Here is a 22,896-nt window from a genome sequence, read left to right on the forward strand (position 1 = left end):
ATGAGTGATTTTCATACCGAAGCTGGGGCACCATGGGGAGGTACGAGGTGCTGGGCCCTCGCTAACCCGCATCAAAGGCAGCCCTGTTCTGACCATGATCATCTGTGCTCGGAGATGGTTATAAGCCTGTCACGCCTCCACAATAATATGGCATCGATTCCAGTCTCTTTCACCCGAGCTGCGACTCATTGCGACAATGACAGACAAGGACTTTGAGCAACCTACGGCGACACAGCTCGCAGCGCCCAATGAGGAGGCGCAACATGCAGCTGACGATGAGAAATCTATGAGCCTCGTTCAGGCGATCAGACTTTACCCAAAAGCCGTTGGTTGGTCAGTCGTTTTGTCGAGTGCCCTGATCATGGAAGGCTACGATCTCGCATTGCTGGGGAGTTTATACGGCAGCCCTCAGTTCAATCGCAAGTACGGAATTCTCAACGCTGCTACTGGCAAGTACAGTGTTCAAGCCAGTTGGCAAAGCGCACTGTGAGTATCAATGGAACGTTACCCGAGGTTCGGTTGTGGCTGATACCGTCAGATCCAATGGCGCACGAGCTGGCGAGGTCATCGGTCTTGTCATCAACGGCTTCGTTAGCGAGCGGTATGGGTATCGGAAGACCATGATAGGTGCCCTGATATCGATGACTGCTTTCATCTTTATCCTGTTCTTTGCGCCCAATGTTCAGACTCTGGTCATCGGCGAAGTCTTCTGCGGGATCCCGTGGGGCATGTTTCAGACCCTCACAACGCAGTATGCATCAGAAGTTGCACCTGTACGTCTGAGGCCGATTCTGACCACGTTCGTCAACATGTAAGCATTTGCATTCACTTTCCCCGAGACCGAATGCTAATGACCTTCCAGGTGCTGGGTGATGGGGCAATTCATAGCTGCAGGTGTAAATCGCGGTTGCGTCCAGCGTTCAGACGAATGGGCGTATCGCATTCCGTTTGCTGTGCAATGGGTCTGGCCTATACCGATCATGGTTGGTGTCTTTCTCGCACCTGAAAGTCCCTGGTGGCATGTTCGCAGAGGCGACAAGGCAGGCGCCAAAGCTGCATTGCTTCGTCTGACCTCGCCAGACAAGGACCCGAACTTCAACGCCGACGAGACCATTGCCATGATTGAGCATACCAACGAAATGGAGAAGAACATGTCGGAAGGGACCCGATGGACGGACCTGTTCAAGGGAACAGATCTCCGACGAACCGAGATCGTATGCTTCACCTGGATTGCTCAGACAATCTGCGGGACCAACATCATGGGCTACTTGTCAGTATTGGACGTGAAGTCAGTAGGAACTTTGGGCTAACATCAAGTAGCGCATACTTTATGCAGAAGGCGGGTCTCCCCACCGTACAATCTTTCAACATGTCGATGATCTCACTCGCCCTTGGCCTCGTCGGTACTGCTGGCTCGTGGTACCTCATGCAGAAGTTCGGTCGACGAACGATCCATTTCTCCGGCGGCTGCACACTCTTCATCATCCTGATAATCGTTGGATCATGCTCTTTTGCCGGTACCCAAGCTTCCAATTGGGCTATTGGCGCGGTGTTGATCCTCTTCGTCTTCGTTTACGACTTCACGATCGGTCCAGTGACATACTCAATCGTATCGGAGATGTCATCCACAAGATTGAAGGCCAAGACGATCGTACTCGCGCGAGCGCTGTACAATATCTCGAATATTGTGGTCAACGTATTGACAAACTACCAGCTTGGAGATGCCAACTGGGCCTGGGGAGCGAAGACGGCGTTTTTCTGGGCAGGTACTTGCGGATGCGTTGTAGTGTGGGTGTACTTCAGGCTCCCAGAACCAAAGGGCCGGACATATGGAGAGCTAGATATGTTATTCGAGCAGAGGGTCAGCGCAAGGAAGTTTGCTAGCACGCAGGTCGACCCGTACGGGCATGGGCGCGTCGCGGATGAGAAGGCTGCTGTGGGCTCGGAATGGAAGGAGTGAGAATAGCCATAATTGCGGTGCTAATGTAATAGTGCTACGCGTCTCAAACGTCGATGAGCTATGTTCGTAGATGGTTGTTCGTGTTGGCGATGTCTTGCCTCTTCAGTGACGCGCATCTGCTTAGAGATTAGTGTGTTGACTTGACGTAAGCAGCCTCGGCATCACGCGACGCGTCTGACCAGCCCGCGGGCTACCTCGGGCTGCGGCCACTCCACACCACGCCTCCTCACATCTCTAATCAACATCATGAACCCCACGTAGACACTCGAGCTTGATGCAAAACACCGTGTCTAGAACAGTCTACCGGAAACAAGTTGCAAAGGCATGTGACCCGTGTCGCCGCCGCAAAACCAAGTGCAATGGCGCGCAGCCTTGCGCAGGATGTTTATCGGCAAAACTAGCTTGCACCTTCAATGCACCACGGGGTCAAGGAGGTCGCACAGGTCCCAGGGCTAACGTACTCAACGAATTGAGAGCGATACCCCATAACGATGCCGACGTCTTCGACCCACAGGATGCTGCACCGACCGCGGTCGTTACCGCCGCTGTGGAATTGACAAGGGATGTCTTCAAAACGTTGGTCGACGTCTACGAGGAGCGCATATACAGGATAGTAGCTCTCATACCAGCCGAAAGACTGCGAGAAGAGTTCATGCGAATGCAGACTTCGCCGACATCTCGACAGCTCATATATGCCTTTTGCGCATACATGGCAAACTTTGCGGAAGCCTCCACTAATGCCAATTGCGGATCTACACAGTCTTCACAAACGGACTCACAAATCTACTACTTAGACCATACCTTGCTCTCGCTGCAGCGAGATAGGATTACGCAGCTTGATCATCGATCAGTTTATACCTCCTTCTTTCTATACGGAGCTTACGCTGGCCGAGGCGACTATCGTCAAGCATGGTTCTACTTGAGAGAAGCAACAACCTTGTTTATGATGCTCAAAGACGAGGACAGGGATTGGTTCGACATGAAGACAAGGACACGGCTGTTTTGGATTCTGGTAGTGTCAGAAAGGTACGCTGAATACTTCCCGTCTTTCCTACGTCTGTTCCCCCACTTCGATGCATCGTGGTCCATCATATGCACTTCCGACTTCACGATATCATTTGTCCCTTTCTCGTCTATCTAAACCCACCTATGAGCGGAGACAGCGACGATTCGCAGTACCCATGGGCATCGTAATGAGTGTATTGCTTACTAGTTGTTAGAGCGCATGGCGTTCGTAGGAATCGGCCCATCACACTATCTGTCACTTCCTCAAGCTACCCACTCGATGGTCATGATGATCTTGGCTTGCTCCACCTCGCATCAGTCTTCCGACCGCTCGATGAAGTCTTTTTCGCAGTGTGGAACGGTGCTGCGCAAAACTGCAGTAAAGAGTGGTTAATCCAGCTCGAGAACGATGTTCGCACCGCGCTGCCCACTGATCTCGAACTTTCGAACGAAGAGATTGCAAATGTTCGCATATCGCAATTCTGGCTACAGATCAAACTGTGGGAGCTGTTTCCCCGCTTCGGGTTTCTCTCTACAGAGTCTGTCTACGATTGCTTGACATTCAGATACCCCATTCTGGTTGGCAAAGACTTGACCATTCTCTCAATGAAGCTACCCGTTCAGAGTCTGCAGATACATGGCGTGGGCATGGTACGTCATTCAGCCGCACACTTGTCTCATTGCTAACAACATTAGACGGAAAAGGTATTCGACATAGCCTGCGCTTTAGCGGACGTTCTTCATTTCGTGCCTCGGTCTGCATCACATGCCGAGCTCAGCCCCTCAGATTACTTGACCCAGTTGATGCTGTTGATAGCAAAGCTACCAGGCGGCTCTTCTAAGTTCATACCTTTGCTGCTAGCCAAAGTCAATGAACTACTTCCCGATCTGCTGGAGCACGTATGCGAAGCGATCCAAATGCCCGTCCCCACTAATCGCAACCCCATGAGCCCGGATACACGATTTGTATATGAAGAGGAGGTTGGTAGAGGCCTTCACGCAGACTTGAGGAGAACATTGTAGCGGGATGGAAGAAAGATGCATTCGAAAACTGCAATCGGGACAAGCCAGACTGGGTCTCACAAACATATCCAACCGTAGGACGACGGACACAACCCCGAAGTACTACTTCATTCACCAATCTACCTAATGAGTACCGACCGGTCTGGACTACCCAGCGACCAGCGCCAGGACAGCCGGCCATCGACAACACTCGAACCCAAACTCAAACCCAAGCAGGACACCCTGACCATCCCAACGACCAGCGTCAAGATGGCCCACCGCCAACCACAACCCCACCGGCATGGCGACCAGCGCTCATGCGAACCTCGGCCTCAGAGCCCGCCGGCGAGAGATCGCACCCTCGATGTCGCCATCAATCACCGTCTCCAGCCCACCACCAGGGCCACACACGAAGATGAGCTCGCTGCTCAGGCGATTGTATCTTGTGTCCCTCTTGGACACCACTGTGGCCTCTGGCTGCTTGTACATCCAGGGAGGTCGCTCGCCAGGGTGATCCCTCGTGTATGTGAAGGCCCGCTCCAGTTTCGTCGTCTGACTCTCATGAGTGAACCAGCGGACAAGCGGAACGGCAACGGCGAGGAAAACGGCGACGAAGGACCAGAAGAGCGCGGCGCGGAGGAATTGCCAAACGAGATCTATCTCGTATGCCTTTCGGCGGCGGAAGGTTTCGTGCCAGTCTGTGAAGCCCGACCCAGGCACGTCTGGATCGAAGCGGCATCGGTCGAAGAAGAGGTCGAGGAGGCGGCCGAAGGTGTTTTCCCAGAATGGGTCGTTTAGGCCCGCCAGCAGGCCAAACGACACCATCATGTAGGTGTTGTGGGCTTGTCGGAAGGAGACCGACAGAGAGAGTCGGTAGATGAGGACGTGGCCTAGGGCCCAAGAGAAGAGGGTGCCGATGGCGATGCGTAGCTCATTTGAGCTCGCGGCGAAGATGGTGATGAGCACCAGGCTCAACAAGATGCGCAGCTTGTTCTGCGGGGACAGCATTGTTGCTGTTGTGGTGGTGATGATGGTGATGATGGTGGGAAGAGGAAACTTGGAAATGTCTTGAAATTGAGCAGGTGTGGTATTTGCTAAAGAGTAAGAGTTGGAGGTGGATGAGCGTTTTATATAGTACTGGCTTCTGCGCGAAGATGAGACGGTTGACAATAGCTACTATTGTTACAATAGGTACGTATCCGCCTTCACCTCTACTTTCTACAATGCCGACTGAACAATAGCGGACTCATGAAAATCTCGCCTTCACCCCGGAACGCCAAAAAAAAATCAGGATAACAAGAAGCTGACAAAAGACAGGGGTCTCGATGTGCCTCGCCTTCACCTTCACCCCAGCGTCACGTAGACCCCAGGAACACACATGTACGCTGCTCACATCAAGACGCGCACCCATGTATGCCTCAAACTTCACCACCAACTACCACACCGTCGCCCAAACCTCATCGTATACCCCAACCTCCCCACTAATAATCACTATACCTCCTCTTCGACAGCGCACTCACCCTCGACACCCTTCTACTCGCCTCATCAAGCCCCTCCCCCTCAACAAACAACCGATTATGCACTATCCAATCCTCAAACTCCTGCTCCCTCGTCTCTTCATCTGGATCAATCCAATCCCCCATCTCACTTCCTTCCATAGTCGTATCGCTCATCCTGTTCACGACACCATCGCGTGAGTGTGAGACCGGAGAACTGGATTGCTCGCGCCAGTGGTGCGGGAGGGGGCTTCTTCCACGCCCGTCGTCGTTGGCGGCGTCGATGGCGCTGGGATCGAGACGTTGGATTTGAGACTTTTTGTACTCGTGCGCTGTCTCTGCGAGGGTCTTTGCACTGACGCCGGTGCTGTTGTTGTTGTTGGTCTTCCAGTTTCGTGGCAGCGTGTATGAGAAGGCTGAGCGTATGCCGCTTGGCTTACGGCGGAGGGAGCCGCCTACACGGCTGAGCCAGGTTTTGGGGCTGGCGTCTTTGGAGTCTGAGGCTGCCTCCGCGGGTGGGGGTGTGGCTAAGGGAGAGCTACGGGGTAGCTCTTCTCCGCTGGGATATTGCATTAGGTGGCAGGAGTGGTTGATGAGTGCGGGTTCTACGCCGTTGGGGAGCTGTTCGTAGGTGGACATGCCGATGGGTACGCCGCGTTTGCGGCCGAGGGAGAAGAACCGTGTGGGGCCTGTGAAGGGGAGGTGCTGGGCCGGCGTAGGTGTCGTGGGCTCGATATGTGACTGGTTGGTGTCGGACTCAGGCTGTTCGTTTCGTTGTGCGGTCTGGCGTACTGCTTTCTTCTTGTCCTTGCGTTCCTGGTGGCGCTTCCGAATCTATCGATTTGTTAGTATGTGGACTTCTTGGACAACGGTTCAAGGATGTCTCTAGACAGTAGAGGCGGTATAGATGTAACCGATGTCCTCGAATGATGAAAGCTCGATATGATACTTACTGTACCGATCAAACCCATCTTGGGCATACTGGGCAAACGCCTCACGAAGTCTTTGCCGTTGGAGATCAAGGATGAGGGTGCAAAGGAAATCAACGGACGTCCCTGAGTACAGCTGTCAAGTGCAACATCAATATGTCCACCGACGGCTTGTGAAGTTTGGTTCCGTGGGTGGGGACGCCGCGAACCAGAGGATGTGATTGATCGAGGGTCCATGGACATGTCATACTGTTCACCCCAACACATCATCAGCACGGTGGAGATGCACTTTTTACGTTTTAATTACTCTGGCTCTTGAAATTTTCTTCCACGGTAATCGTGTAACCATTCGCAAACTCTTAAACTCAATGCAACTCGGTGGCTGCAACGCTCATATGCAGAACCCAAACTCATTTTTCATCTCGATATGCTAGTGCTGACGCTGTACATGAAGTGCTATCCCTGATAATTCCACGGGCTTGGATTTCCACGTGACAGCGGGCGAAGGTAATCCACTGTCAACGTTTGACTGTCCGGAATTGAAGGGAATGGGTCTGTAGGCCGTGATTGAAATGAACCACGACCACCGCGAGCACCAAGCATGCCCCGACCGCTTAGACTGTGAACGCTACCACGGGAAGAGAAACTACCGCGACTACCGCGACCAACAGGAGAAGAAGTAATACTTATGTGAGCGGCTTGCGGTTCCTGGATTGACACATGATCTGACGCCTCGTCCCGACTTGTAGCTTTGAGATCAAGCTTCGCTATGATGGCAATGCACTCAAGACTTGCGATCTGCTTGCGAAATTCGTTCCGCTCATGCTCATATATGCCCGCTATCTCTTTAAGCTGGCTCGAATTCCTAGCTGCTGCGTCTTTTACTGCGTTCTTGTAGGAATGTCGAAGTTTATCCAGATGTTGCTTTTCTTCCGCCCGTAGTTCTGTCAGCGAGTCGTGGATGTCGTGTTTCTCAGGCATGAAGGCCATCAGTAGGTTTCTCTTGTTATGTATCCGTATTTGCTCATTGAGATGATTGACAAGAACATTTCTTGTCTGTGCCTCTGCTGCGAACCTTGTTTTCGCTTGCTCAACTTGCATCTCCTCTTTGCGATTATTGGTGATGATAGCTTGCTCGCAGGCCGAGATAGCGTCGTTAATGGCCTTCGTAAGATGAAGTTTCTGATCCGCTGTGAGGGTCGTCGCAGTAGTAGCCGTAGGCTCCTAGGTGTAACGTTAGTCCAAGCACCGTCGAGCAAACCGAAATACCAGTATGTACCAGTTGAAGCTTGTCCGTCAGCTCATCAAGCCCATCGCTGCGATTCAGACACTCGTTGATCATACCATCGGCAAGAGCGACGAATCCTTCCTTCATGTCCTTGAGTACACCGAGTTCGATCGCATTGCCTTGCTTTAAGCCCGCGATGATGGCGTCCGACGACATATTGGGTTGGCGCGACAGTCGCAGGCGTCGCCGCAATATTGATTTCGGTTGGCGTTGTGGTCGTGTTGTGTTGGTCGGAGTCAGAGAGCCTTCCAAAAAGAGCAGGAGCGACTAGCGCGAAACCACCAGGCCAGCGGTGAAGGTGAGCGTAAAGACGAAGACTAGCGATTTTGGCATTCTGCACTTGGAAAGCTCACATGATTCTGAAAACGCCATCTTCTGCTATGTATCCTCATCAGGATGTTGTATTTCGCGAACTCCGGTCTTTTGCCCCTCAGGTCATGTCAGGTCCGTCGCTAATGTGTCGAGCACACACCCGTCCATCTTAATCCTCGAGCGAGATGCCCAGAATTGATGCGAGGCGCTCGAGACTGTCCTCTCGTATGTCTAGGCATTCCTCGATACTATCATATGACTTTGTAGCGACTTCGGTCCGCTTTTCATAATGCTTTTTGTCGGAATCTAACTCTGAAACAACCAATTCGCGAGACGCCGCAATGTGTTTGCGCTCTTCAGTCACCCCAGAGAATAGACTGAAGTAACTTACTGAAACGGCAAGAACTGCTGCTAGGCCTTTGATTGACTCAGACCTCTCATCGAGCATTTTTGACCGTTCCATTATGAGAGTAAGGCTCTTCAATTGGAGACCTATATCAGCTTGCCGACGATCAATCGCATCGGTAGTCTCTTGCTTGAGTCGGGCTAGATTAAGCGACTTCTCGACTTTACAGCGACGGATGGCTGCTTTGATGATGACTTTGATCTGACGCTGTTGGCCCACAGAGATGATTGTAGCTGTAGAGGTAGCGGCCGAAGCGCCCTAAGCCCAGAGGTCAGTCACTGTTGCAAGTCTGAAGAGAGAGAAACATACGGGTGAGTTTCCCAACTCGCTCATCAAACCACTGCGGCGGTGCAGGCCCGCCAATGCTGCACCGTTACCGATCTGAGTGCGAAACGACGTGACAATTGAAGGTGCACGCGCCGCGGTCTAAGAGTAAGATGCCGGAGTAGGCGACTTGACAGCCAGAGCCGGGCCGGTAGGACTAAGCCTCATCTCGCCAACTACTCGCTCATTCTTCATCTTCTCCGCTATACCACTCAAGCCCTCAATCAACTTTTTGAAAGCCTTCAGCTGCCTCAAGTAGACCTCTTTGGCTTTGGCCAGTCCATCAGCCCGCGCAGCTCTCACATCCACCTTCCCCATCTTGACCGCCCTGAACATATCCGTAATAAGCACCCTGTCATGTGCATGTTCCGCAAGCAAAGCGTTGTGAACCAGATTCACGGCTTGGTTCGTGGGCAGGCGGATGTAGAGTGCTTCTCTCTTTTCGAAGGCGACTTCTTGGGCTTTGACTCGGGCGTGCTGTTCGTCCAGGAAAAGTCTTTGGGCTTCGAATGCTGCGTCGATGGCGTTGATAGCGTCTTTCCACTCGGAGTGGCTGATCTGAATGGCTTGGATGCAGAAGTAGATGTTGTCGCGGATCGGCATTGGGAGGTGTGCGTAGGCTTCTGCTGCCGGGATTTCGAACGCGTCGTAGTTCTCCTAGAATGACAATGTCAGTCTGAGTCTTGAGTGTTTTCCGTAGCTGACATGTATCTCGTACCTCTCCGCCCTCAAGATCACTCGACACCTCGACGCTGTTGTGCTCCTCGTCCGGCATTGCGGTGGCGCTCTGGAGCGTCGACATCGTTTCGCTCTTATGAGTTTCGTGTTTGATGTCGCGCTGCTACGGTAGGCTGTAGAGTGCGGTCAAGAAATTGCAAAGTTGGAGGTTGCTTCTAGAAGTGGAAGGAGCCCACTAGCGCGAGACGCGGGTTCATCGATGAAAGTGAAGACGGAAACCAGGAGCCTCATCGTTTCCCGTATAGCCAGCGCGCAGCTAGTCAATCTTTCTCCGTGCTCTTTCTCACACCAGCTTTCGTGCCAATGCATGTTCGTTTGAGTAAGTCATCGTAACACTGTCTTGTATGAGGCATAAGCATAACGTTAAATGAGCGAGTAGAGCATAAAAAGGAAAAACGCAACTAAAGTGAGACTTTGGTGAAGAAGTAGACCTATAGGAAAAGACTGAAGCAGGCATACTACCCTCCCAGCTTCGAGGTGAGAGAGCCCCGTATACTCACCTACAAAGAAAAGTGGTGAGATACCAACACCGTCATCGTAAGCCATGTAGTTAGCATGAGACGAAAGGAAAGCCGAACAATCAAGACGACATCGAACCGAGAACGACCTGACCATATCAATCGAAGACCTATTATCCACCCACCTCAACCACGCCACAAGAAAAGCCACTTTGGACTTCGTGTTTCAAAGTCGTTAGATGGAGTTGCAATAGGAATACTCGTACATGCAATCGAAAATGCTCTAACCCAGCACCTACGTGTGTCTACCTCAGCCGAAAATGGTCATAGTCTGATCATACAAAATCCCGGTCCTTCGCCAAACCTGAATCCACAAGAACGCTAGAATGGCTACCGCAATACCCCTCTTACTCTCATTGTCCCAGAATCTATACCCTGAGGAGCTTAGCCGCGTAGTCGACAATCAAGCTCTCACTGGGGAAGCTCATCTCCTCGAGCTTCTGGGCATATGGTGTGGGCACCTCGGCACCAGTGACACGGGCAGGGGGCGCCTCCAAGTAGTCGAAGGCGTACTCGCAGGTAAGCGCCATAATCTCAGACGCGACACCGAAGGATGGGAAGCCAGACTCTACGCAGAGCATGTGGCCGGTCTTCTTGACGGACTTGACAATGGCCTCGACGTCGAGGGGCTTGATGGAGCGCAGGTTGATGACTTCGGCTTCGACGCCGTACTTGGACTTGAGTTGTTCGGCGGCGACGAGGGATTGGCCGACGCAGCGGGAGAGGGTGACGATGGTGAGGTCCTTGCCGGGGCGCTCGATCTTGGCCTTTCCGAACTGGGGGTCTGTTAGTATGAAAGTAGAGTGGGATGATGGTGGGGTATCTTACGGGAATGACGAAGTCGTCTCTCTGGGCCTCCTCGCTCATGGGGAAGGAAAGACCGTACAGAAGTCTGTGGGTGTTAGTACACAGTCTCTTGTCTTGCGACTGTTGTGACCTACTCGTTCTCGAGAACCACGACCGGGTTGGGGTCGCGGATAGCAGCCTTCAAAAGACCCTTGGCATCCTCGGCGCTGTATGGGGAAACGACCTTAAGTCCAGGAATGCTTCCGTACCAGGCAGTGTAATCTTGCGAATGCTGAGCAGCGACACCGGACGCGAAACCGTTGGGACCACGGAAGGTGATGTTGCAGGGCTGGATACCACCGGACATGTAGTGGGTCTTTGCGGCGGAGTTGATAATCTGGTCAATGGCCTGCATGGCGAAGTTGAAGGTCATGAACTCGCACTGTCGTCGCTGTCAGAATTGCTTTTTGGGTCATGATGGCTGAGGAACTCACAATGGGGTGGAGACCGGCGAGCGCAGCACCGACGGTCAGACCGGCGAAACCTGACTCTGTGATGGGAGAGTCGATTACCCTCTTCTCACCAAAGCGGTCGAGCAGGCCCTTTGTGACCTTGTAGCTGTGGCTCAGTCAGCACCGTCCATTGATATTCCGTTGTGTATAGCCTGCGATGTATTCTCTGCCCAATTGGACCCTCCTCTTTCTTATCGCAGATCTGACATCTCTCTTCTTCATGGTGGGACGTACGCTCCGTTGTATTGCGCGACTTCCTCTCCGAGCACGAAAACCTTGTCGTTGCGCTCCATCTCCTCGGCCATGGCCTCATTGAGCGCCTCTCGCACTGTCATCTCCTTCTGGCCCGACGCATATCCTCTCCTCGCAATTGACGGTGTAATGGCTGCGGCGCGGAAAGCTGGTCGGAAGGCGGGCGCTGGCCGCGACGCCGAGACGAGGCGGGAGGTGGGTCGGAGGAGCCTTGAAGCAGCCATTGTGGGGTGTGTGTGAGGGTGAAGGTGTGGTGAGGAAGTGCCGTGGGCGAGTGATGGCCGCTGAGGCTTGTGGTGGTTGCTGGGGCTTGCTGGACAATTTCTTGATGCGAAGATCCGAGTCGTTGGGGCCGGCGCTAGGCAAAGCTCTCGAGCAGGGACCACACTATAGCGAGAACACCCGACGTGCGTCTGGATGGTCCCTGGATGGTCCGCCCCAACAACGTCGCTTTCACCAGACAATCAACCTTTTCATATTGCATCTACTGGATAGTGATTTAATAGTCGCGTGCAAATTGTACGATAATGATCCAGACATTCAGATGACGATTACTACTTCTATTCTCTATAGCACCACATTTCGCGTTACCATGACCGTCCCTAGACCGTGCCCTACTTCAAAATATTACAGTATATATGCGCGTCTCCAATGCGCGTGATGCAAATGCCAGGAGATGATGCTCCTATATCGAAGGAATAACTCGCAGACCAGCAAGGTCCTAGATGCGAAGAGAAGTCTAATGCAAAGGGCGAGAATTGAAAACTTATGCGTCGGCGGGTTTCCTGCCGACCATGAGGTACATGGGTGTGAAGAGCTTCTCCCTGCCACCAGCAACAAGGCAGTCGGCTGCGAGGGCAAGACTGTCGGCAGTCTTTTGGGTACCCCTGGGAGCGAGACCGATCATCTCAAGACCACCGACGAACTTGTGGATGAGGCCACGTCCGACCTTGGTCATGCGAAGGATGGTGGGGATGTCGCCAATGGTGCTGATGTACTTCAGCTGGCCAGAGAGTGGCCAGTACCATGGGTATGGGTCGTCCCTGTCTGCCAGATCCTCGTTGTGCTCCATCACGAAGCCGGCCTTCTTCATGGCATCGAGCGCGACCTCAATCTTCTCCATGTTCGAGATACCGTCACCGATCTCAATTCCAAGACGGATCTCGCGGTGGTGGGGGTTGTCGTTGTCGTACTTGTCGGTCATGAGCCACTCGTAGACACCGAAGACACCGCCGGGCTTGAGAACGCGGAAGATCTCGCTGTAGATGCCCTCGAGCGAGGGTGCGTGGACAGTGGCCTCGATGGCGTAGACGGCATCGAAAGAGTTGTCAGGGAAAGACATTTGCTACTACGTGTTAGTGAGGGGTACTCAGGGTGTGAGGGTGTATCATACCATGAAGTCACCCTTGGTGAACTTGAGCTTGTCTGAGAGACCCTCCTTCTCAGCGTAGGCAGTGGCACGCTCGATCTGGTAGTCGTTGTTGTTCAATCCAACGACGTTGACACCAGCGAACTTAACAATCTCGCGGGCGGGTCCACCGACACCGCAGCCAACATCCAAGACGCGCATGTTGTCCTGGAGGTTCATCTTGTGGGCGAGGTAGTGCTCGTGGCGGGCAATGGCCTTGTAGAAAGACTCGCCATAGGCGTAGCGGGCGAAGTGGAAAGACTGTCCCCAGCCGTACTCGTACAGGTCGGTTGCGAGGTTGTAGTAGTGTCTTGTGAGGGTAGCGTATTCATCTCGTCGTTCCTGGGTCTGTTAGTAAACACGGTATACAACAATGCCACATATGCGTACCTTGCGGGTCTCCTCGGTCTCGTCGCCAGCGGCCTTGTTGTCCCAATGCTTGAAGTACTCGTCGACAGCGGCTTGCTGGGCAGCCTTGTCCTTTTGCAACATGGCAGTCATGCCACCGCGAGCCTTTGCAGACTTGCCGTGCATGGCCTTGTTGAACTCGGCATCGCGAGAATGGTCTTCCTTTTCGAGCGCAATGGGAGACATGATGGGTATTAAGAGTGATATGGGGTTATGCGGGGAGTGAAGTGAATGAAACGGATAGTAGAATAAACAATTCGAAGAGGACAGGACCCTGAAACTTTATAAAGACGACCCCGGAGAGGAAAGAGCGGTATGGGTAGGAGATTGGGACTTGAATTTCTTAGGGGGTAACTGGCGTCGCCCAATCACGACCGACTCTGTACGCGGCCCTGGTCAACAGCGCTAGCGGTCGGTCGTCGCCACCCGAGCGCGTGAAAGCCAAGACCGTAAGAGGCGTATGGCGTAGTGCCTGGATTTCTACCGTCACTCCCATACCATCTGTCGCAACAACCACCGCGCCCCACTACGCGTACTCGACGTCCCCAGATTCGCTCGGCGGAGTCGCGAGATTACATTCAAAACTCAGCCACTGTCGCACACCCTACACAGCAGGCCTCACCATGCCGCCGCAAATCAAGAGCGACCTGAACCGTATGTCATGTCTTTTTCCACTGCGCGTAGCATACACTAACTTTTGTAGGATCGGGTTGGGAAACTACCGACTTTCCGTCCGTCTGCGAGAAATGCCTGCCGGATAGCACCTATGTGCAGATGCTGAAGGAGGACTACGGCGCAGAGTGCAAGATCTGCACGCGACCCTTCACCATCTTCCGCTGGAAGGCCGACCGCACCGCGCGACAAAAGCGAACCAACATCTGCCTCACATGCGCCCGCCTCAAGAACTGCTGCCAGCACTGCATGCTCGATTTATCATTCGGTCTGCCCATCGTGGTTCGTGATGCTGCGCTGAAGATGGTGGCGCCCGGCCCACAGAGCGACATCAACCGACAGTACTATGCGCAAGAGCACGAGAGAGAGATCGAAGAGGGACGTGGAGCGATGGAGGCATACGAGAAGACGGACGAGAAGGCGCGCGACCTGCTCAAGCGTTTGGCGCAGAGTGAGCCCTACTACAAGAAGCAGCGACGGATAGAGGCTGAGGAGGGCGAGAGTGGGCAAAAGGCGTTACCCGCGCCAGGCGGAGGCGGCGCAGGAGGCGAGAGCAGTCACGTTCCTGGACCGATCAGAACCCGAGATTCACGGGGTACGCCTGCGCGAGGAGGCATGAGGCCTGGAAGAGGAGGTCGTATGGGCGGCGCATCCGCGGAGCCAAACCCGCAAGACTGGCTGCCACCTTCGGACCCTAATGTCGCATCGCTTTTCGTTACGGGTGTGGAAGACGACCTTCCCGAGCACGAGCTCCGCAAACACTTTTCACAATACGGCCAGCTTCGGTCGCTGGTATGCTCACATCGGGCGCATTGCGCATACGTCAACTTTGTCAAGCGGGAAGACGCTGAGACAGCAGCGGGAACACTGAAGGGCAAGGTGGTTATTAAAGGCTGTCCTATGCGCGTCACTTGGGGCAAGCCGAAGCAGTTAGACAGCTTGGACCAGAACGTCAGAATGCAGTACGCGAAGGAAGGAAGGCAAGTAGCTGGCTCATCACGACGGGCTGCTGCTTCTCAAGCTGCCATTGAGGCCGCACCACAGAACAGTCTGGACAGCATGGTCGTTGCACCACCCCCGGGAGCGGACGACGATGTCCAGTACGCCAGCTTGGCCGGAAACTAGGTCTTTATTTCTTGCATTGGGTCGGCGTTTTGGACTGTATGGGTATCATGATTCATTCGATGTGCATAAAAGCCTAGGAGGAACAGCATTTTGTGCCTCCCAATGTACTCTTTCCCTTGCCCTTTTTGATATCCTCGTTGTCGCCTCGCTCGGTATGCTCGTGTATCCGTAGTTCTGCCTGCGTTAGCTATCCAGCCCTTATACAATCATGCAAGAGGCATACTGTAGCTTTCGCCCTCTGGGTCCGCTGCTTGCCCTTGAACCACGTTTTCTCGTAGGAACTTGGCCACTTCCTCGGCGTGAACTAATGACGATTGCAACTCCTCGCTTCCAATTCGCAGGTTGCGGTTCGCCTCGAACTTGTTACGGGCTTCGGTGCGGGCGGCGAAGAGGGTGTTCATGTCGCCTGTGCTGTGTGAGCGCGGGAAGTAGGTCAATGTCGCTTTTCGTACCTTGGAAGGCGATGCGCGCGGATCGCAGCAGATTCCGGTATGCAACTAGCGCCATCTTGTGTAGAGTCGGGGCGGTGTGTATGTAGTGAATCGAAGCGTGTGAAGAACGACCAGTTCCGCTCGGAACTTCCGCGAGGAAAGTTGTCACACGTGACATCGTTCCCGCCAGGGTCCCCCCGGCTGGCGATCCGACACCCGCTGACGTCGCGCAGCTGAAAGTGGTCCACACACGAGCAACGCTTCGGTGGCCTCAACGGTAGAAATCTAGCTCCCACACCGGGCTGCGATCTACCAGAGCCAACATGGTGTCCTTCTGGCCTTGGAAGGTACGTCGAATCTAACTACGCGCTAATACGCTTGCTGACTGTGACAGGGTAGCGAAGATGCCGCCTCGTTCGAGAGGACGCTCAACACTCTTACTGGCAAGATCAACAGGGCCGCTGCGCGCAATGACAAACAGAAGCAGCTCTCGCGACGCGCTCGCGTCATGTGGACGCTGTATACCGGCTTCGCGTATATTCTGGTCGCGGTCGTGCTCACTTTCGTAACGGGCTGGCAGAATTGGGGTCCCATTGAGGGAAGTGTGGTGGCTGGCGGGCCTGTCTTGTATGTCCATCGTCATCGCAGCAATGAACATATCTAACCCTCCAGGATCTACGGCCTCCGCTACGCGCTCATGAGCTACTTCGACTACCGCATCCGCAACACTGAAGCCTACCTCAAGAAGCTGAACAAGGAACGCGACGCTACCATCGAGCGCCTCAAGGAGGCCACCAAGTACAACTCGACCCAGCAATTACTCGAGAAATATGGCGCCTCGCCCAAACAACCCGAGCAGCCACAACAAGGCAACTCTCCAGGTCGCACAAAGTCCCAAGGCCCCCAGAAGCCAGCGCCGCCGCCAGGTCCCCGCACTGGCATGCCTCCTCCCCCAACGGCAAACATCCAGCGACCCCAGCCCCAGCAACTCCCGCATACCCCGCAGAAACCCCCTTCGAACGTCTCGTCCCCTCAGGGCCCATCCCCGCCACAGCAACTGCCCCCACCAGAAGCCCCAGGCGCTGAATTCGCACCAAACGCCTTCAACACCGGTGCCGTCGATCTAACTAAACAATACACCGCCGATTCCCCTGCAGCCTTCACACAAACCCACTGGTACGACCGCATCCTCGACGCTCTCCTTGGCGAAGACGAAACACAGGCTAAGAACCGCTTTGTCTTGATCTGTTCTGAGTGCCGACTTGTGAACGGGCAAGCGCCGCCCGGTGCACGTACGCTTGAAGATGTTGGGAGGTGGAGATGTGGTGGGTGCAGTGCGTGGAATGGGAAGGAGAAACCGCGGGAAGATGATGTTACGAGGCTTGTTAGGGATTGGGAGGCTGAGAGGAAGGCGAAGGATAGGCTGAGTGGAGATGGGGTTGTGAAGGAGATGGAGCAGGTGGAGGTGGAGGTGGAGGGTGTGGTTGTTGAGGCTGAGGCGGACAGTAGTGGTGAGGATACGCCCCCGCCCAGTCGGAATACCAGGAGTAAATCCAAGGGAAGGGGGAAGAAGTAAGGAGGGGTTGGTAGGCATGGGCGTCTAGGTGTGCCGGGATGGCATCAAAAAGGTGCGAACAAGGGGGGTTATGTATACTAGATATTGCTATGGCTTACAACATTATAGTAAGCATCCCTAGAAGACATCCAGGATTTAAAGATTTCAAACCGTCTCAACTTTTTTCCTTAGTTGTAGCACGTGCACCGCTGGTCGTGTATAAATACCTCTCCTCAGTCACTCCCTTCTAGTTTCTTAACAGTCACCCCTTATTCGAACTTTTCCAAAAATGAGTAATGTCTGTATGATGGCATCCGGCTCCTTCCGCGCCTCTCCATCATCTTCTCCAAGACTCCTTACGCCCGCTATCATGGGCTGTGCTTCTGCCTCCGCTTCTTCCTCCGGGTTTTTCCAAAAACTGTCTTGATCTTATGCCATGGTGTGCGCTTCCTGCGCCTCTACATCATTCTATCCAAAAATTTGCCTCACTGGGATATGTGTGGTGCGTTCTGTCCTGTGCTCCTTCATCATCTTTACCAAAAACAAGTCTGGATAGAACCATGGTGTGCGCTCTTTCTGCGCCTCTTCAGTATCTTCTCCAAAACAAACTGGGTTCACCCAAATTGTGTGCGCTTCCTCCTGCGTCTTCTCAAAACACCATCATCTACCCAAAAACACCATCCAAGCGTTTGATGGTCCTGGCGACTGTCCTGTCTTTTCGAAAACACGATGATCGCCACGACATGTCTCCATTTCGGGAACGACTAAAAACATATCACTATGGACGCCATGGCTGTGGGAAGAGTCGAGAAATTGTAGTCGAAGATGACGATGGCCGGTCGAGAAACTTACCCGAAAAGCACGAATGACTTGTCGCTGTTGTCCAAAGCTGTAGACAGATGAAGCATGTGGTGTCCAAAACTTCCGGGAATCACTGGCATGGCTGAGAAGCAGTCAAATTACGCCTGAGATATGCCATGAGCTGTGCCTGTCTGTCCCAAAGAATTAAGCAATTCCAACATGGAGTGAAAAACGAAATTCTGAAGCACTTATGTGTCAGCCTGGCGGATATATAAACCTCACCGCGTCCTCTGGCTTCTTGTCTTCTACACTCCACAGCATTCTATGTTTTTTAACAAAAAATGCAGGTACACTGCCCGATGGCGTGTGCTCCTGCCCTCTCTTCCTGAATTTTACCAAAACCTCGTGGACAACATGGCATGGTGCGCGCTTCTCCTTCCGTGGACTTCTAAAACACGCGTCAATACAATCGATGTGCGTGTGTGTCGCTCCGGAAACGAAAGATTATGGGAAGAGTTTCATGTGCTCGTCCTTCTCTTCTTCGACTTCCAAAAACCGACACCGAAGGGACATGTGAGAACTCGTTCTTCCACAAACATTCCGGCACGATTTGGGATCTTTCTGCCTCATTCCTGGTTCTACAACACATCAAAGATCCGAGAAGTGCCTGAAATAGTCGAAATGGGCAGTGCTTGGCGCGTGGGTGGTGTATAAAAGCCTCGTCTTCGCTGGCTCTTCTTGTCTTCTTTATCCCACACTTCCGGTTCTCTTTACCAAAATGTACCCGCCGTCAACTCATGGTGGTCTCCTGCCTCCTTCGTTCTCAAAAACCCCACGCAAGCTAACTATGTGCGGTTGTGGTCCACCATAACTGCTACCTTATTCGCTATGAGCGGTGCTTGGTGGATACTTGGAGTATAAAAACTTTCTTCGCCGGGCCTTCCTGTCTTCATTATTCTACACTCTTCTTCGATTCCTTATAAAAGGCCTGGAACATCTTGTAATAGTGGTCTCCTGCCTCCTCGGTCTCAAAATGCCTAGACCATTCCGCCATGTGTGGGTGTGGTCCACCAAAACCGCCGCCGTACAGTTTATGAACGGTGCTTGATGGATACTTGGAACATAAAAACCTCGTCTTTGCCGGGCCTTCCTGTCTTCATCATCTCGCACACCTCTGTTGTTTTTCCAAAATCGATACTCCTTCGCTTCATGGTGTTCGCCTGCCTCCTCGGTCTCAAAATGCCGCGCCCATTTAGCCATGTGTGGCTTTGGTCCACCAAAGCGCCTACGAACATCCTGAATGTTGTCCTACCTGCTGGCCTCTGAAATTCTGTTTGATTGTCTTTTATGGCCGTCTGGACACTTGTAAACGCTGTAAATCGGAGATGCACGCGGCTATGCTCACAAAACATGGGGAGAGTGATACATGTTCTGGACTTGCGAAACGCACGAAAGCAATACCGATGACTGCGCTAGTGGTTTGGTGGTGTATAAAACACTGCTCTGCTGCTGTCCTTCCTACTTCTTTATCACAACACCTTCTGTTCCTTGCTTCAAAAATAACGTACGCGCAGTGGATGTCTGCCTCCTCCTCTTTCCAACCAAAACTCCGACCCATTCATTGCATGAGTGCGCTCTTCCTCCTTAAAGCTCACCGTAGAGCTGTTATGGTGTCTGTCTCCTGCCAGCCTCGAAGGTCACCAAAATTAAACAGGCTCCAGAAAATGATTGCTCAAGATTTATTACGTGCCGTTCATGGGTCTTCCGCTTCTTCTCTTCCCTCACAAAAGAGTTTCGATCATGGCACATGGTCCCCAGGCTGTTTGAGCTGGGGAGCATGTATATAAACACCTCCTGGGCTGGGGTTTCTTACTTCTTTATCCCTACAGCTCCTTGCACTTCACTTCAAAAGCAGTGCGCAACTTTTTCATGTCTCTGGCTCTGCGGTTCCGCTGTTACATTATCGAAAAGCCCCGTAAGAAAGTTTCATGGGAAAGCTCCTCTGTCTCTGCTCTTGCATTACCGAATGATGCTTTCGTCGTGCGCATGAGCTGGTCTCTGCGTCTCAACACTCACATTATCAAAACATCATCTCTTCGTATTCATGAACTGATTTCAGTCTTTCCGATCTTGTTGCAACAGCAAAACAAAAACCAGGTTGCAGCACATTCATGAGCTTCTCTCCGCGCCTCTGCGTTCGCATTACAAGGTCCAAACTCACAATCTTTATGGAACATGAGAGCGACAGTTTCTCAAAACACGACAGGGCTTTTGGATGCTCTCTGCTGTGACCAGGTACCTTACAATCTCTTATATACCACAACATGTGACATGACGAGGGAGATCTCAGACTTTCGCATTTCCACGCTTGTTTGACTCAGGAAGTTGCGTATAAAAGCTCCTCCTCGCTGCCCCGTCCTTATCTTCTACCCATCAATCACTAAAGCGATGTTCTCCAAAATAAAGTTCGTTACGCTGCATGTGCGGCGTCTCCCCTCCTCTTCGACCCAGCACCTCAAAAGCCAGTCTTGTTTTGCCTATGGAAACGGCGTTGCGCTCTCGAAAACGATCCATCTCCAGTCTATGCTGTCTGCTTGAAGGTCTGGAAGAAGCTTCTTAAAGGATTGGGCCTTCACCCGATGTTTGAAAACGCTACTGCCCTCACGAATGAGAGAAATCGCAAGGATGATATATTGAAAACGCTAAGAAGTTTGCTCCGATGTCTGCGTAGCTCCTGACAGAGCGGCCTTCACACATTGCTATGCTGTGGAGTGGCGTGATGTGTATAAATGATTCTCTTTGCCAGGCCCTCTCTCCTTCTTTCTACAATACACTAGCTTTCTAGTGAATTCCAAAAACGTGTTTGGCACTAACAATGGCTCGCTCTTCTCCGTTCTTTTTCGAAACTTCCAAAACGATGGCTGGTCCTTTGTATGGCCTCTGTGTCTTTTCCAAATCCGAAACCAACGTTTGCCATGTTCGCTGCGGTCTGCAAGCCCCTCTGATCTGCTCAAACTGTCCAGCGAAGATGGCATGAGAATAATAATGTCGCTAGAATCGGAACTACCCCAGCGATATGTCGCGTCCCCTCGAAAAGACGGTAGAGTTTCGACGTATGAGACGATAATCCAAAAATATCTCATCTTCCAAGGTATGGCTCTGTGGACTTCGCAGAGGACATAAGTTTCACCGACCTTGTGTCTCCTCTCCTCGAATGAAAATTCTTCAAAACGCCGTATTTTTCAAAATCATAACTGGTTCGACCCATGGGCGAGACTTCCGTTCCTTTCGCGCAAAACTTCGTCATGATTTGCTCATGGTACACTAAAAGAAGCATGTAGACTTCTCATGTGTGCGTGCCCGGCGGTGCTTTCGAAGTGAAACAAATACAGCCCGGCATCGTGCCGCCTCAAATATGCACCACCGCGGCGAATGAACCAGCCGCCGGTGTTGTCTTTCCCGTCTTTTTTTTCATGACCGTCACGTGCGACCGGAGCTGGGCTCGTGTATAAAGACCTCTTTTCGAGTGCCAACCTTCTATTTTCCTCATCAAAAGTCCTTTTTCTTGCTTTACCAAGATACGGATACCAGGAAAGCTATGGTTCCGCCTTCTCTGGATCTGGCAGTCTTTTTGAAAACACGACGTCCACTACGCATGGACTTGCTGCGCTCTCGAAAATTTCCACTACTGTTGTCATGATCCAATCCGCGGAAAGTCTAGTTGATGCCGCTTCACTGCGGAGTGTTGGCAGACTGTGTATAAAGCCTTTCCCTGGCACTGCACCTCACATCCTCATTCACATCCTCATTCACATACTTCTTTCCATGATTGTCCAAAAGGCCCATTATGGCCCCTTATGATTGGACAACCTGTCGTCTTTTCCAAAATACTCAAATAAATTCCGCGATGTACTATGGCTGCATCCTTGTTCCAGGCAGGATACGAAAGCGGACAGTACCTATTTTATGCTGTCCAGGCTTGGAAGCTTCAAAACAAGACCAGATGACCTAGCTGTCCTTCGCAGTTGTTGTGTCGACGCCAGCTGGGAAGGAAATGAGATCGCAACTGCCATTTTCAAATAACCAGATAATGCGCACATGTTCGAGTTTCGACGCATCCGGCCCTAGGCAAACACTCCGTCTAGAATGAACGCTACTCAACATCGAAATGCCGTTTGGCGATGAAAGATGGTATTCTGGTGGTCACGGCTATCATGACGATGCGGGAAAGCGGGGCTGTTAGCGTCGAAGCACTATATAAATCTCGGTATCTAGCTGACCTTCTCCTTTATCACACTGCACTTTCCTTTTACTAAAATTTACACCAAGGCTTCTGATGTTGTCTGCCTCCTGCGCAGCTTCCACATTTTCCAAAACGATGATAGAACTTTTCGATGTGTCGAGCATCTCCGCGTAGATAAAAAAGACGAGCCGTGCATCCGACATGCATTTCATCAAAATCAAGACTTCATCGAGGAATTCGATGTAGCAGCCTGATGAGAGAACTTCACTCCGCTATTCTCCAAAAGGGCCATCCTCGGATTTGGATGGGCCCGTCGGCTCTACAACTTCTGCTACAAGACACCTGCTTCTTCCTCCTCTTCTGAAGCACTAGAAACACGCAAACTTCAAAAGCCTGGCGAAGATGTTCGGATGTGTTGAAAGTTCTTAAGATCCTACAGTTCCTAAACAAACGAGAAGGACTGGCATGTTCTGAAAATGAAAATTCGCCACCAACATCGCATGAACTGATCTTCTCTCGAGCGGCAAGATTGATGAAAGAAAAGCTATGTCTAACATTTGCCTTAAAGATCACATGAACAACGTCCTGATTTTGCTGTCTCTATTGGATATGCATCCAAAATTAACACCAAACATCACGCTCATCAATGTGATGGATTATTCCTCACGAAGTCGCTGTGTACATGCTTATGCAAACCCCTTGGACATGTTTAAACAGCTGGAAAG

At 52.2% G+C, this 22,896-nt stretch overlaps 12 protein-coding genes across 12 annotated transcripts; 4 read left to right on the forward strand and 8 right to left on the reverse strand.

Annotated features, from left to right (window-relative positions):
* Positions 1-196: 196 nt before the first annotated feature.
* J4E86_002928 (uncharacterized protein) lies at positions 197-1,960 on the forward strand (the record flags this gene model as incomplete). Its single annotated transcript, XM_051443484.1, has 4 exons — positions 197-486; positions 539-811; positions 863-1,270; positions 1,321-1,960. The coding sequence occupies 4 exons, from the start codon at positions 197-199 to the stop codon at positions 1,958-1,960; spliced, it is 1,611 nt and encodes a 536-aa protein (XP_051304979.1).
* A 1,149-nt stretch (positions 1,961-3,109) lies between these two features.
* Positions 3,110-3,988, forward strand: J4E86_002929 (uncharacterized protein; the record flags this gene model as incomplete). The annotated part of the gene is made up of 3 exons (XM_051443485.1): positions 3,110-3,150; positions 3,235-3,616; positions 3,662-3,988. The coding sequence occupies 3 exons, from the start codon at positions 3,110-3,112 to the stop codon at positions 3,986-3,988; spliced, it is 750 nt and encodes a 249-aa protein (XP_051304980.1).
* Positions 3,989-4,282: 294 nt separating this feature from the next.
* J4E86_002930 (uncharacterized protein) lies at positions 4,283-4,975 on the reverse strand (the record flags this gene model as incomplete). The annotated part of the gene is made up of 1 exon (XM_051443486.1): positions 4,283-4,975. One exon carries the CDS (start codon positions 4,973-4,975, stop codon positions 4,283-4,285), a length of 693 nt encoding a protein of 230 aa, XP_051304981.1.
* Positions 4,976-5,448: 473 nt separating this feature from the next.
* J4E86_002931 (uncharacterized protein) lies at positions 5,449-6,443 on the reverse strand (the record flags this gene model as incomplete). Its single annotated transcript, XM_051443487.1, has 2 exons — positions 5,449-6,297; positions 6,417-6,443. 2 exons carry the CDS (start codon positions 6,441-6,443, stop codon positions 5,449-5,451), a joined length of 876 nt encoding a protein of 291 aa, XP_051304982.1.
* A 405-nt stretch (positions 6,444-6,848) lies between these two features.
* On the reverse strand, positions 6,849-7,836 carry J4E86_002932 (uncharacterized protein; the record flags this gene model as incomplete). Its single annotated transcript, XM_051443488.1, has 2 exons — positions 6,849-7,616; positions 7,672-7,836. The coding sequence occupies 2 exons, from the start codon at positions 7,834-7,836 to the stop codon at positions 6,849-6,851; spliced, it is 933 nt and encodes a 310-aa protein (XP_051304983.1).
* Positions 7,837-8,161: 325 nt separating this feature from the next.
* Positions 8,162-8,731, reverse strand: J4E86_002933 (uncharacterized protein; the record flags this gene model as incomplete). Its single annotated transcript, XM_051443489.1, has 2 exons — positions 8,162-8,656; positions 8,708-8,731. 2 exons carry the CDS (start codon positions 8,729-8,731, stop codon positions 8,162-8,164), a joined length of 519 nt encoding a protein of 172 aa, XP_051304984.1.
* Positions 8,732-8,824: 93 nt separating this feature from the next.
* J4E86_002934 (uncharacterized protein) lies at positions 8,825-9,497 on the reverse strand (the record flags this gene model as incomplete). The annotated part of the gene is made up of 2 exons (XM_051443490.1): positions 8,825-9,379; positions 9,441-9,497. The coding sequence occupies 2 exons, from the start codon at positions 9,495-9,497 to the stop codon at positions 8,825-8,827; spliced, it is 612 nt and encodes a 203-aa protein (XP_051304985.1).
* Positions 9,498-10,346: 849 nt separating this feature from the next.
* On the reverse strand, positions 10,347-11,752 carry PDB1 (pyruvate dehydrogenase E1, beta subunit; the record flags this gene model as incomplete). The annotated part of the gene is made up of 5 exons (XM_051443491.1): positions 10,347-10,754; positions 10,807-10,870; positions 10,920-11,206; positions 11,259-11,382; positions 11,511-11,752. The coding sequence occupies 5 exons, from the start codon at positions 11,750-11,752 to the stop codon at positions 10,347-10,349; spliced, it is 1,125 nt and encodes a 374-aa protein (XP_051304986.1).
* Positions 11,753-12,294: 542 nt separating this feature from the next.
* Positions 12,295-13,530, reverse strand: ERG6_1 (Delta(24)-sterol C-methyltransferase; the record flags this gene model as incomplete). The annotated part of the gene is made up of 3 exons (XM_051443492.1): positions 12,295-12,873; positions 12,922-13,278; positions 13,327-13,530. 3 exons carry the CDS (start codon positions 13,528-13,530, stop codon positions 12,295-12,297), a joined length of 1,140 nt encoding a protein of 379 aa, XP_051304987.1.
* Positions 13,531-13,967: 437 nt separating this feature from the next.
* Positions 13,968-15,141, forward strand: SLT11 (Pre-mRNA-splicing factor slt11; the record flags this gene model as incomplete). Its single annotated transcript, XM_051443493.1, has 2 exons — positions 13,968-13,998; positions 14,048-15,141. The coding sequence occupies 2 exons, from the start codon at positions 13,968-13,970 to the stop codon at positions 15,139-15,141; spliced, it is 1,125 nt and encodes a 374-aa protein (XP_051304988.1).
* Positions 15,142-15,214: 73 nt separating this feature from the next.
* MZM1 (Mitochondrial zinc maintenance protein 1, mitochondrial) lies at positions 15,215-15,648 on the reverse strand (the record flags this gene model as incomplete). The annotated part of the gene is made up of 3 exons (XM_051443494.1): positions 15,215-15,315; positions 15,365-15,547; positions 15,594-15,648. The coding sequence occupies 3 exons, from the start codon at positions 15,646-15,648 to the stop codon at positions 15,215-15,217; spliced, it is 339 nt and encodes a 112-aa protein (XP_051304989.1).
* Positions 15,649-15,895: 247 nt separating this feature from the next.
* On the forward strand, positions 15,896-17,148 carry J4E86_002939 (uncharacterized protein; the record flags this gene model as incomplete). Its single annotated transcript, XM_051443495.1, has 3 exons — positions 15,896-15,919; positions 15,967-16,199; positions 16,245-17,148. The coding sequence occupies 3 exons, from the start codon at positions 15,896-15,898 to the stop codon at positions 17,146-17,148; spliced, it is 1,161 nt and encodes a 386-aa protein (XP_051304990.1).
* Positions 17,149-22,896: the final 5,748 nt, after the last annotated feature.

Source organism: Alternaria arbusti (assembly GCF_024043155.1).
Source record: "Alternaria arbusti strain BMP 1465 chromosome Unknown scaffold_3, whole genome shotgun sequence".
Classification (NCBI taxonomy): domain Eukaryota; kingdom Fungi; phylum Ascomycota; class Dothideomycetes; order Pleosporales; family Pleosporaceae; genus Alternaria; species Alternaria arbusti.